General features: G+C 39.1%; 1 protein-coding gene across 4 annotated transcripts in view; it reads left to right on the top strand.

Moving 5' to 3' along the window:
• Positions 1-426: 426 nt before the first annotated feature.
• Positions 427-14,170, top strand: part of LOC143859296 (ubiquitin C-terminal hydrolase 12-like) — a 40,270-nt gene continuing 26,526 nt past the window's right edge. For 2 of the 4 annotated variants that reach the window (XM_077370018.1, XM_077370016.1), the window contains exons 1-9: positions 427-582; positions 873-936; positions 1,431-1,578; positions 1,738-1,895; positions 2,414-2,679; positions 2,778-2,996; positions 3,081-3,189; positions 3,292-3,407; positions 3,844-3,942. In XM_077370018.1, the coding sequence (XP_077226133.1) occupies positions 553-582; positions 873-936; positions 1,431-1,578; positions 1,738-1,895; positions 2,414-2,679; positions 2,778-2,996; positions 3,081-3,189; positions 3,292-3,407; positions 3,844-3,942 (1,209 nt within the window). In that variant the 5' untranslated portion in view covers positions 427-552. Of the gene's footprint in view, positions 583-872; positions 937-1,427; positions 1,579-1,737; positions 1,896-2,413; positions 2,680-2,777; positions 2,997-3,080; positions 3,190-3,291; positions 3,408-3,843; positions 3,943-14,170 lie in introns of all 4 variants that reach the window. The other 2 variants (XM_077370017.1, XM_077370015.1) reach the window with 1 other exon arrangement.

Here is a 14,170-nt window from a genome sequence, read left to right as displayed (position 1 = left end):
AGAGTGAGGTGGTTGCGCTACAAGGAAGCATTCCTCATAAAAGAACATTTGCCCCTTTTCTTCCCCCGTCCACCCCATCCAGTATATCAATGAGTCTATGAGTCTATGACTACTTTCCTTACGATTAAGGGGGTGGCCCTGAGAAGAAAAGGGTGCGAGTATATCATTTGTATTTCTTTCCTTTCTTATTTCTTCCTGTGTCTTTTGCCGTACTTTTGAAATTACCTAAGTACCCCTACTCGAAACAAAAAGTCTCTTGTATTTTGGGTAGTGATAAATTCGCACCCCCTTTAGGATAATCTGCACCACTATGCCTTCGAAAAAGTGTCCACATATCCTCCTTTAGATGGTGTGAATTATCCCATAGGGGTGCGAATTTATCATTACCTTTTTTTTTCTTCTCCAAAAACCAGAACCAAAATTCGTAGTGGTTTTTTTTCCCCTTTCCTTTTTTGTTTTTATTTTTCCCGGTGGCTCGGTGCATTTGCAGAAGAGCTCCCTTCTCCTCTTACTCAGATTTCTCTCTCTAAAAATCCTCTCTCAATTCCATCCATGACTATGATGACTCCTCCTCCTCTAGATGTATAAATCCTTCTCCTCTATTTCTCTTTCTATACCTAAAAACCAATTTTTCTACTATTTCAATCCTTCTTCTTTTTTTTTTGTTCTCTTCAATCCTTTTTGTTTTTCTGTTTTATACTGTCTTGGTTTTTTAGGGTTTCGATTATGATTCGAAGCTTTACTAAATCGGCCCCAATTCCAATTCCGTCACCCACTAGGGGTGTGGTTTTATCATTTTCCAGGGTTTCGATATAATCGATTAGGGCATTTTGTTACTAGATCTGAGCTTTGTTTCTTGCTTTGTTTTGCAGCAGGAAGACGAAGAGATTCTTGTCCCGCATTCCGATTTAGTCGAAGGTCCTCAGCCAATGGAAGGTAATCACTTATACTGTGAATTGAATCGATTTCTAGGGTTTCTGTTTTTGTTTTGATGCGGAATAGAGTTTGATTTGGATCAATATCCAGTTTTTTCCTAGAAAGTTTCTTGCTTTGGGATAGATGGCATTTTTAGGGTTTTGAATTTTCTCTATCTGTTTTTTTTTTTTTTTTCAGTAGGTAAAAACTTATATTGTGAATTGATTTATTGGGTTTCTGTTTTTGTTTCGCTGCGGAATAATGAGATTTTTTCTTAGAAAGCTGTTTGATTTGGTAAAGATGGCATTTTTAGGGTTTTGAATTCTCTCTCTCCTTTTCAGTTGGTGAACACCTAGAATTGATTTCTAGGACTTTTGGATTTGTTTCGCTGCAGAATAGAGCTTGATTTGGATCAGAATTAAGTTTTTTCTTAATTTAGTTTTTTCTTAGAATGGTGCTTACTTTGGGATGGATGGCGTTATTAGGGTTTTGAATTTTCTCTCTTTTTTTAGTAGTGACACAGACGGAAGCTGTAAGTACGGTGGAGAATCAGCCAGTGGAGGATCCGCCATCGTCCAGATTCACGTGGACGATCGATAACTTTTCTAGGTTAAACACCAAGAAACACTATTCCGATATTTTCGTCGTTGGCGGTTATAAATGGTACATATATTTATTTCCCTTCTCTGTAATTATACTTGTTTTGCAAATGACCTGAGGAATCTCAGGTGTCTTTACTTTTGTGGCAGTTTTTTTTTGTGATTATTTAGGTTTGATTTGATAGATTTGCTTAATCACTAATCCTTATACTGGTTGGGGCAGGCGGGTACTGATTTTTCCAAAGGGAAACAACGTAGACCACTTGTCAATGTACTTAGATGTCGCTGATTCAGCGAGTTTGCCATATGGGTGGAGTAGATACGCACAGTTCAACTTGGCTGTCGTGAATCAGATTCACAATAAATTTACTGTCAGAAAAGGTATATTTTCAGCCTCTCCCTAAGTCTTCTTTATTTTTTGCCTCATCAGATAGTTGGGGAGAATTTCATTTGTAAAATCTCGTTCGACTTAGAGCGACCTGCCACGCAGGGAAGACTTTATTATTCACAATATACTGTTTGTAATTCAATTTGTGTTTGTGGGTGGGGGTTGTTCACATCATTGAATCTTGTTTATGTGGGTGATGGAATTGATCTATGGAAAAAACTTCTAAAACGGGATCCCATGTAGAAAATAAAGAAGGGGAGAATAGGGCCGATGGATTTGGCGATTTTCACGGGTTTTTGGTATTTCTTGGGATACACGTTCCCTTTATTTTGTCTGTAGCGCACTTGTCACAGTGGAGGACCCTGTGCTTTTTTCCAGCACGGGATTCTGTTTTCCTAGCATCCCTCTTGATCTATTTTTAGTGCCCACAATGCCCCCTTAAATTGTTGAAGATTGAGTATTGGGCGCGCTCATGAATTTGTCATCGTTCCAACTTCTTTCCATTATGCAGACACTCAGCACCAATTCAATGCGCGGGAAAGTGATTGGGGATTCACATCGTTCATGCCTCTCAGTGAACTCTATGACCCAACTAGAGGGTATCTTGTGAATGATTCATGTGTGATCGATGCTGAGGTTGCCGTCCGTAGAGTCGTTGACTACTGGACGTACGACTCGAAAAAAGAAACAGGTTACGTCGGTCTTAAGAACCAAGGGGCTACGTGTTACATGAACTCTCTTCTTCAGACTTTGTACCATATCCCTTACTTTAGAAAGGTTCGTGTCTGACCAGAAATTCCTTTTGTAGTTCAGTGGAACTTCTCTATTTGATCACAATTTGAAGTGCTAACTGTTTTATGATTAATTTATTCCAGGCTGTGTATCATATGCCAACAACTGAGAATGATATGCCATCTGGAAGTATTCCTCTAGCTCTACAGAGCTTGTTTTATAAGCTTCAGTATAGCGATAATAGTGTTGCTACAAAAGAGTTGACAAAATCATTTGGATGGGACACCTATGATTCTTTCATGCAACACGATGTGCAAGAACTCAACAGGGTTCTTTGTGAAAAGTTGGAAGACAAAATGAAGGTTTGATGTTACATTATAGGACTTTTACTGGTTTGTCTTGCCATTTTATTGCATTACGATTATGATATCTGATTATCTACTCAGGGAACTGTTGTGGAGGGTACAATACAGCAGTTATTTGAGGGGCACCATATGAACTACATTGAGTGCATCAATGTAGACTACAAATCCACAAGAAAGGAGTCATTTTATGGTATTTATTTTAGGTTCAAAACTTAATTGTCCAAGTGAAAATTGCGTTGTAAAATCAATGACCCCTGTGCGAAGTACTTGACTATATTTATGTGCTTTGCAGACCTTCAACTTGACGTTAAAGGCTGTCGGGATGTTTATTCTTCTTTTGACAAGTATGTGGAAGTCGAACGTCTTGAAGGTGACAATAAGTATCATGCAGAACAACATGGTTTACAGGTGAGTCGCTTCCCATTGTAGATGACTTAAGAACATCATATTATGCAGGGTTAGGATAACTTAGACGTGGGCCTCACTCGGGGGCTGAACCTGTGGAAGTCAACCATCTAGGTTCAGATTGGCTTGGCATGTGGTTTTAGTTTTGGCTTGGCATGTGGTTTTAGTTTTGGCAGAACCTTTTTTTAGGGTGGTTTAACTTCCTAACAAGTCTCATTTGAGTCTATTAGGTCAAATGGTGATCTGAGCCACCTATCATGTATTTATTTAATGTTTGTATTAACTTTCTGACAGTAGCCATTGAAGTTTGGATACCCTTATTTCCTTTTTATTCTTCATGCCATGCTAGTATTCAGAGATTGTAACTCTTCTGTTTTCTTGCTGACAATTGTTTGAAGTCATTCCTTGAAGTGAACGCTGCAATTTATGATCATTTCAGGATGCTAAGAAGGGTGTCTTGTTCATTGACTTCCCACCGGTCCTGCAACTTCAGCTCAAACGATTTGAGTATGATTTTATGCGGGACACAATGGTCAAGGTTGGTCTTTAAACAACCCTTGCGTCTTATCTTTAATTGATGCATCTTCTCCTTTACACTTTGATGTGCTTTTACGAGCCCATATTATGCTGCTTGCGAATTTGGCGATCCGTCTCGCTTGTTTTTGATGAATGCTAAATTGTCATACACTCATGTAGTAATGTGGATAGACTGACTGTGTAGCATATGGGCATTGTCCTTCTCTTTCTTCTTTTTACTGTATTAGACTCATTTATTAGTGTAAATAGAGTAGATGGATTCTGAACTGTTACAGAGAGAGAGAGAGAGGGGGGGGGGGACCATGTGGAGAATACAGTTTTTACTTGATAGTAATTTTGGTATTTAGGCAGCCCCTCCATCGTCCTTATCTTGCCAATTTTTACTGGTTAATGCTAATCATGTATCAGACTCATTTAGTAGTGTCAATAGAGTAGATGGATTCTGAACTGTCCAAGAAGGAAGGTGGGAACCACGGGGAGAGTACAGTTTTTACTTCAGTAATTTTGGTATTTAAGTAGCCCCTGCATCGTCATTGTCTTGCTCCTTACTTATTAGGCTGGTTAGACTAGTATAGACGCGGAATCCTCTAAGAAGTACGGGGAAGACAACACGAAGGATGCATTTTTAATTGTCATTTGATATTATTAGTATATTAGATGCAATCAACCAACTTAGTAAATTGTATTTCACTTGATTCTTCATCGCTCCATTGCGGCAGAAGCTTTGTATAAATGTATCCACATGTGAATTTCATTCTAAGAGATGGAATTGTCGGATCTGGTTGGAAAATAATATTAATTAGTCATCCCAAATCTATTCTATGTTGCTTTGTCATTATTTGGTCTTATACTGAATGATGGATTATCTAGATTATTTTATTCCTAGGAACTTGTTAGCTTTTAGGTGACCGAAGATATCCGTCTGTTTTTTTTTTTTTTTTTCAATGTGTCCTTAAATCATAATGGACACTTGCAATGCGACATATTGCAGCAGGAAATATGTGTCTTTTTTGATTTCTCGTGAAATTACTCGTGGATAATATAGAGAGACTATCTCTATTCTTGTTTCTTGTAGAAAATGAAACCAAGCACTGCTGAGACTCTAACTTATTGGAATTATTCATCCATGCTAACTTATTTGGTAGAGGGCGTGCTTTCACCGTCAAGTTGAGATTTTTCATCGCTTACTATGAGATTACATTCTCTTAACTTCCGTGTAAAAGTGACATTACAAATAATGCCTACACTTTTTTACATGAATGATGAAAAATTCACCTTGATGCCTTCTGAGGATGATTTAAATTTTAAAAGAGGAAGAATACTATGAGAATGAGTTGAAGGACAATAGCGTGGTTTTCACACTAGTTTCTAAAGAGAAAGTTTCAGAACAGCAAGATGTATTAGATTAGATCTGCCCATTCATGTAAAAGACATATTCGAAGAGTATGGAGAAGTTTTCCCAAAGGAGTTACCTTCCACTTCACGACTGATGAGCAGTGTACGGCACCATGTTGTCCTTATGCCTGATGCAACTCTACCAATCGATCTTATTGTATGATGTCGCCTAAATAACATGAAGACTTGAGAAGGTAAGTCGAAGAGCTTTTAGAAAAAGGAGGCATGTAAGAGAGTGACTAGTTCTGGTGCAGTTCTGACCCTTCTAGTTCCAAAGAAAGAAGGATCATGGTACATGTGTGTCAACAACAAGACTATCAATATGCAAGGTTTTAAATATTGGTTTCGGCCACCACCTACGATTTCAGTGGAAATTTCCGCCGGAATCATGTAAAAAATGATAAAATTTCCACCAAACGGTGGAAATTTCGGCGATTTTGGTGGAAATTTTGTAACAAGGGTAAAAACGATTTTGACCGTGAAATCTTGTTCAATTTCGATGTTAGGTAAATGTCGTTTCGGCGTTGATCGAAACTGAAATATTTCGGCCGAAATTTTGGTTTTCGGTCGAAATTTAAAACTATGTCAATAGGATCACACTCAAATATTATTCTTTTATTCTCAGGTTGGACAATAAGTTGGATAAACTAGTAGAGCTTCAATATTCTTCTAGATTGATCTTTAAGAGCGGATATCACAAAATTTGTATTCAACCCAGGGATGAATGGAAGATGGCTTTCAAGACGAGAGAAAGGTTTTATGAGTAGATAGTCTTGCCTTTTGGACTATCCGATGCGCCTAGTACATTTATGAGAGAGAGAGAGAGAGAGAGAGAGAGAGAGAGAGAGAGAGAGAGAGAGAGAGAGAGACGGGGAGGGAGATTTTTTATGTGAGAGAGAGAGAATCATCCTTGAAACAAAAAGCAAAAAAATGAAATATTATTTGTCATTTTGAGTAAGATTTTTAAATGTTGTGAATAGGCATAAATAAAGGGCGGCCCAGTGCACGAGGCTCCCACCATTACCACTGTGAATAGGCATAAATGATGAATGAAAATAAGTAAGGGTATTTTCGTACGTTGACAGTGACACACTCCAGGCTGTCAACACACTCCAGGCTGATGTAGGACACTCCATCAGATTTTATGGCTACGTCTAGGTCAGGATCCAAAATAATTTTGGACCTAGGATATGGATCCAGTGGACATGGTTCAGATCCCACTACTATACCCAACTCTGTCCATTAACTTTCTCAGTTCCGTTAGATCCATCGGACTGGCTGGGTCCACTCCATTGACACATCAAATATTGGTCTTAAAATATTTTTGAGGGCATTCTCATAAAAATTGGGCACGAAATGACTCTTTTCTCAGCACTAAATTAATTGTTGAAGAGTGGCTTTTGCTTTCCTTTGAAAAAGTTGGTTTGTCTCGCTTCGTACCATTTCTTTTTCTTTTTCTTTTTCTTGGTTGTCATAAACTGAAGATTTTAAAAATCTGTCCAAACTAGAGCTTCTCGGGTATGTCAGTTTCCTTAATTTTTATTTCATCTCTCCCTCTACCTCATGCTGAGGATTGCAGGATTCCATTTTCCTTCTTTTCCATGATGCCATTCTACTTTTGTTGGCCTCTCTCGTTGTTGTTTCTCTGAGGAGGAAGAAGAAGAAATCCAAGGAGAATACCTAATGCATGATGACTCGAGTGAAAGCAGTGATGATGATGAGGTTCTGGCCGAAGCAGACGAGGCCAGCGATGCTGGAAACCCAAAGGAAATGAAAATGACTGCCATTTAAACCTACACGTGCTGTAAATTGCATATGCTATTTTTTTAGAGGGCGTGGTATTTTGGTGCTTCTTTCTCTTGTTCTGCGTTATGCTCTCCTCGTTTTTATATTGTTTGGATGTTTTGTCTACCGATCATATTTGGAATATTTTCGTAATAAACGATAGAAGTGAAAAGGTGGATATGCTTGAGGAAGCATATATATCTTACTAGTCCGCAGAGATGTAAAACTGTCATTGCAGATTTGGAATCCATTTAAAAAAACATCTGTAAAGTTCTATAGATAAGCCACCTTTGATTCATTTGCCAGCAGAAATAATTGTTCTAGGCTGGACAGGGCTCCCTCCCCAAGGTTATTTCTCTATTGAATTATTACATCAAATAAAATAACTGGTAAGATTTCTCTCGTGAATTTCTGAGGTAATTAGTCTTTGTTATACTCCATCCCAATTAGTGTATATATATATATGTCGTGGGACTCTTTTAAGTGTCTTGGTTTTCTAAGTCCGTTTTTTATATGGCTTCTGTTTTAATAAATATTCAGTTGAAAAAAATAGTGCTTTTAGACAGTGGGAGATCTTTGCTGGTTGTCGGAAATGGATACATGTGGGCTCTCTATTTGTAGAAAAATTATCATCTTGTAAATATATTTCCCGAGGGCCAAGGATTATTGCCTATATGCTATTTTCTTACTAAATGAATTTCTAGGAATGAGTTTCTTGCGTAAACTGGTTTTTATTTGCAAGCTTTGTTGATTATTGACGACTTTACTCAATTCAAAGGTTATCTAAACCATCCATCATTTTGTCTAGAGTACCTCATCTTGGATTTGCTATTAGGTGGACACGTTTGTTCTTAAATCTTGTCACTTAAACACTTACTTTTTTTTGCATGATAAGGGAAATTTATTAAGAAAAGAAGAAAGGCAAAATGTTACGAGTGGTAGAGATTGCTCCAATGCTTATAAAGCCCTATGTATGCCCTCCTTTGCCATAGAGTCTGTTACATAGTTGGCCTCTATAAGGACATCAATGAGGGAAATGTACTTGCCTCTGCACACATCTATGATTGTGTCCACTATTTGTGCTAACTGTCCAAGGTTTTAAATTTCGGGTTTCCGTGGAGACTGAAACCGAAATCACAAATACCAGAAACAATACTTTATTTCGACTGAAATTTCATTTTTTTTCCGAAATTATGTCCGAAATCCCAGGAACAAAATAAAAGTGAGATGCAAATACTTTTTTCCAAAAAATGGAGACGTTTTGAAGATCGTAGGATTGCTTTCGAAGTTTTGATTAAGAGAGATTTTAAACTATTAGATTTTTTATAGATTTTAAACTATTGGATTTTTAAAAGGGGCTCAAAGAGATTTCAAAGCATCTGTTTTGAAACCAAAAAACCCTTGAAAGAAAGAGATTGAAATAGAAAAATCGAGAGAGAGAGAGAGAGAGAGAGAGAGAGAGAGAGAGAGCATACCTGAAAAATCTCTGGTCAAATCACCGGACTTGCGATGGAAACCCGAGAGTTAGATGTGTTTTGAAATAAATAAAGGCAGAGAGGTCTGCTGTTTCGATAAAGAAGAAAAGCTGCAGAAGGAGAGAGACATCCCAGGATTTATGCATGCGAGACACCTAGCAAATACCCGTAGCAGCCACAGCAAAAGTAGAGAGATCTGGCAAAATTTTTGGACGTATTCTAGGGGTTAAATTTGCACAGACAGAAATGACGAAACGGCCCTAAGTAAAGGGGATATATCTGGAATTTTTGGAAATCAGAAGTGCGACTTAAATGGGATTTGGGTAAAAGATGGTTAATGAAAATTCAGTGGTTTACACAGGATTTTCCTGAAATTTCGACCGAAATTACCGTAATTTCGGCCAAAATTTTGTAATAAAAAACCTACTTTTTTAATATTTCGACCAATTTCGGCCGAAATTTCGGTTTCGGTGAGGTCCGAAACCGGTTCTGAAACCAAAATTTAAAACCTTGTAACTGTCAAGGTTTAAGATCATTAAGAGAGAATATTAGAGGAGTTTGCTTCCACCCACAACTTGCCTTTCAACTCATATTAGAACAATGGAAGTCTCGTGATGCCTGTTCATTTGCCATCGCGTATGTTACAAAGTGTTAAACAGTGTGTGAGGGTAGTTTAGTCATTACTTGTAGTATGAGGGGTATTGTAGTCTTTGTACAATGTTACCCTACTTTGGGCCTATATACCTCATTTACATGGGAGGACTCCTTAGTGGAGACTCTCCATCTCTCCATTCATCTTCTTCTTCGTCTCTTACCTAATCTCATTTCCTAACATGGTATCAGAGCAAAATCCTAAGGCTCTGTTCACTTGTTTTCTAGCAGCAGGAAAAGAAAAGAAAGGAAAAGAATCTGACGTGGAAAACTGGAAAAGAAAGGAAAAGAAACTGTGAGAAAATTCATTTTGTGAGAAAATTCCGTTGGTCACTTGGCTGAGAAAGGAAAAGAAAGTATGCAGGCAAAGTGGTTTTCTCAGAAAAGTGATTTTCTCACCCTTTTGGTGAGAAAATTTAGAGGGAAAGTGCAAGAAAGTTCGTTTTCCACGTCATTATTTATATTTTCCACCTGTGTAATTATGCTTTCCTGAGAAAACAAGTGAACGGCGGAAAATGTCAAATCATGTCCAATCACGGGAAAATTTGGCTTACTTTCTTCTCCTTTCCTTTCTCAAGAAGGCAAGTGAACAGAGCCTAAGGGGAAGGAGAAAAATAAGAGTTCTCTCATCTCACGCCACTCTCATTCTCTCCCTCACGTCATTCCTCTTTTCCAAACCCTATTTTCTCTCCCACCAAAGCCCTAAAATCTCTCCTGCCCCTAGATTTTCTCTTCACTTACCCATCTACCCCATTCGCGCAAACCCACTTTTTCTCTGCCCGTAACCATCAACGCATTCCCTCTCCCACTTTCCACCCCTTTCTCTCGACTCTCTCCCTCCCCATCCGGGCACAACCTCCCCCTTCTATCTTTGCCGTAAAACCCCACAACCTTTGCTGTGACCCCCTCGCACCCCCACCCCCCAAATCTACATCCAAAAGCCCTCTCCACATTCCAAAAACCTACGTCAAAATCCCCAATCCCTAATCCAAATCACCATTCCATAACCACCACTACTAGAAGTAGCCAATCTACAACCCTAACCTAAAACCCTCCACCCTTTTCCATCCCCAAACCCTAACCTAAAATCCCCAATCTCTAATCCCAAAACCTAAATCTTTCATTTCTTTCTCTTTTGAATTCCCCTTTGGAAAGAAATCTTCTTCCCAAATCCCTTTTGGCATCCCCAAAATCCTAAATCTCCATCCAAAACCCCAAATCCATCCATACAAACCCTAACCCATTTTTTGGGTTTCTTCTAAATACCATTTGTAGATCCATCCATCCTCCAAAGCAAAAAGAAGACAAGAAAACCCAAAAAGATTGATTCTTGTACCTTCTTTTTCTCTCTTTTCTCCATCCAAATCTTTCTTTTCTTGTTCTTTTTTATTCTGTCTCTATAAATCTTGTTCTCTTCTCCTAAATCCTTTCTTTTTCTTCTTTCTTGTTCCTTTTTTGTTATTCTTGTCCTAAATCCATAAATCTCTTTCCGTTTTGTCAATCCACACCCTTGTTGGGTTCTTTCCTTTCTTTTCAACATCTCAGTCTATTCTTGAGTTCTTTCTAGTTTCATCTCCCCTTTCTTTATGCTTTATATCCTCTCTTTCTTTTTCTTTTGAGTCTCATCCTCCCATCCATTCCATCTTGTTCTTCGTTTTCTGTCTCTATTCGTTGTGTTTCATGGCCTTTATGTTGTTCTTCAAGGCGGACACCAAGCATTTGGTCACTTGTCTAAGAGAGGTGCTGTGCCTTGATTGTGTTCCTTTTGTTGCAAGTTGAAGGCCTTCGGCCTCAACTTGAGGGGGAGTGTTGAAGACCCCATGTAGTTCCATGGATAGAGTGTTGACTTTTCTTGCGTTGTCTTCTTGTTGTCTTTTCTTATCTTGTTGTCTCCGAGCTAATGTAGTCTCGCCCGAGGGGAAGTGTTGTTTGTGATACCTTTATGTTCTTTGTCCTTCTTGTTGTGGTTGGTTAGCGGTTTGTAGGATTGTTTGGTTCCTTCTTCATGTTCTTCATTGGTTCCGTCCATGCTTGATGTTTCTTGTTAGTAGCTTCTTCGCATTGTTAGTTGTTTCCTTCCTCTTGGCGTTTGTTGGTGTGTTGTTGGTAGTTCCTTTTATGTTGTTCACCATTCTTTTATTGTTAGTTCGTTGGTGACTTATTTGTGTGTTGATGGTGGTTTGTTGGAGTGGTGATTTGGTGTTGGCGTATGTGGTTGTTATTGGTGGCGTTTATAGTGGGTTTTTAGTTGATATTGGTGGTGGTGCGCCATTAGTGGATGGTTGGTGTTGTCGGTATTGGACCTTGTTGGTGATTTCTTGATGATGTGTTGCTTGGTTGGGTTGGTTGGTTGTTAGTTTGTGATCATCTTTGGTTGGGTTGGTTGTATTTGTGGTTGGTTTGTTGGTTGGGTTGATCGTGATTGAAATCACAGTTGTTGTGGTTGGTTTCTTTTGCGTCGTGTTTGTTGGTGCTTCTACATGGCGAGTGCAGTTGCTTGGCGTAGTTTTACGCTTTTGTTATTGTTGTAGTGGCTTGCATTGTGATCCACCCTGTTGGTGCTTCTACACGTGTGTAGTTAGAGGTGGTTATTCGGTTATAACCGAACCGAAGTAACCAAAATTTGGTAACTGAAATAATTTAGGTTACCAAATTTCGGCAACCGAAATCGAACCGAAAAAAAATTCGGTTATAACTGAATAACCGAATTGTGGAAGAAAAAGTGGGAAAAAAGCAAAATCCTGGTTTGGATCGGAGCGCTAGGATCATCCGATCGAAATGATTTTTTGAACACAACCTAATTAAGTTCTGATCAATCAAATGGACGGTTTTGATGATCCTAAGGAGTGCACATATAGCACTTTTTTTTTTTTGGAAAAAAATGGTTTTTATCATAATTTTGGTTATTTCGGTTAACCGAATTTTTTTCTTTTAGATAATCGAAACTGAAACCGAATAACTGAATTTCCAAAAGAACTAACCGAAACCGAACCGAAATGGAAAAAAACCGAACCGAACCGACCAAATTGGTTCGGTTATTCGGTTATAACCTAATAATGCTCACCCCTATGTATAGTTGCTTTGCGTAGTTTTACGCATCTGTTGTCGTCGTAGTGGTTTGCGTTGCAATCCACGTTATTGGTGACTATATGCCCGGTCATTATCATTGCTTTCGGCCTTGTTGTTGTTGGTGGCTATATGCACGGTCGTTAGCATTTCTTTCGGCCTCATTGTTGTCCAGGCGATATGCTGTTTGGTCGACGTTGGTTGGTTGTCGTGCTCCCCTTTGTTGAGCGCTAGTTGTTGATCGTTGTTGTGATGTGCTGATTTTCTATCGCCCTGTTTGTTGGTTCTTCTCACCTTTTTGGTGGTTGAAGTTCTTCTATCGGCAATGTGATGTTCTGCTGATGTCTACTTGTGTTGCTTCGCCGTTGTTCGTTGTGCGCGCCTTTGGTGTGCCTATTTTTTGCTCGCTGGATTGTTGGTGGCGCCTCCATTGCTTGTTGTTATGCAGATTTGTTTGCCGTGCTCTCATGCAGGGGAGGCCCTGTTGTGATCGCTCCTCCCCGTAGTGTTGGTGTCCATTGCTCTCGCCGTTACACTCATTGTGGCCGTTGCTCTTTTTTGTTATGTATTTCACTATGTATTCACCACACCAGCTTGAGGGGGAGTATTGTACCAAGCTGGCTGTGTGTATGAGATGATTATCTTTTTTGTTGTATGGGTTTTATAGTTGTTTGTATGGGTATTGTTGTTTTCTTTGTACCAAGCTGGAGTTCCATAGTATATATACTCTAGCTTGAGGGGGAGTGTTAAAGAATGTGTGAGGGTAGTTTAGTCATTACTTATAGTATGAGGGGTATTGTAGTCTTTGTACAAGATTGCCCTACTTTGGGCCTATATATACATCATTTACATGGGAGGACTCCTTAGTGGAGACTCTCCACATTCCTCTTCTTCCTCTCTTACATAATCTCATTTCCTAACACATAGTTGGCCTCTATAGGGATATCAATAAGGGAAATGTACTTGCCTTTGCACACATCTATGATTATGTCCACTAGATGTGCTAGTTGTCAGGGTTTAAGATCATGCGAGAGAACATTAGAGGAGTTTGCTTGCACCCACATCTTGCCTTTCAACTCATCTTAGAACAATGGAAGTTTGGTGAGAAGAGCGAGTGCCTCTACTTCAGTTGAGTCCCTCAAAGTGATCTAACTCTTAAAGGCCCTGACAACCTTTCTTTTGTCATTTTCTACTAGCACTGCCAATCCTTCGACCCCGGGTTTTCGAATGAGCACGCATCAGAATTCAACTTAATGGCCAAACACCAAGGTAGGTTGTCTTTTGTTTTTCTTCTATGCTCTGATACCTTGACTGGTTGCTTTTCTTTTCCTATGTTAATCTTCGGGAGGCCAAGAAAAAGGGCATGGGATCCAATTGCGGAAAGGGTTTGAAGAAAGAGGCTGGACTCATTGAGGCAGAATTTGGTTTCTTGGAGGGAGGGGGGATAACACTTACTAAAGCTGTGCTGGCAAATATCCCGATTTATTATCTATCTTTATTCACTTGCCCTATGCGTGTGATTAAAAGAATTGAGCAGATACAAAGAAGATTTCTTTGGGGGAGGGAGGGCGGGGGGATCCGATCTTGTGTGTTGGGAGGAGGTATGTAAAGTGTAAACCAGTAAAGGCAGGTGGCCTTGGTATCAAAAAATTGGAAGACTTCAATAAGGCACTTCTTGGGAAGTGTTTTTGGATATATGGTGAGGAAAGCCACCATCTTTGGGTCAGAGTTATTGACAACAGATACGAACCCAATGGGTTGACAGTCTGAATGGACATTTTGAGGCAAAAATACAAGTTCAATGAAGGGGATCTGATTCAGAGTCTATAAGGAAAACATGATCAAGTTTTGACTTGA

This window comes from Tasmannia lanceolata, unplaced genomic scaffold (assembly GCF_043159265.1).
Source record: "Tasmannia lanceolata isolate RefF3 unplaced genomic scaffold, GAP_Taslan_0.1 ptg000029l, whole genome shotgun sequence".
Classification (NCBI taxonomy): domain Eukaryota; kingdom Viridiplantae; phylum Streptophyta; class Magnoliopsida; order Canellales; family Winteraceae; genus Tasmannia; species Tasmannia lanceolata.
This window is presented reverse-complemented; position numbering and strand designations above follow the sequence as displayed.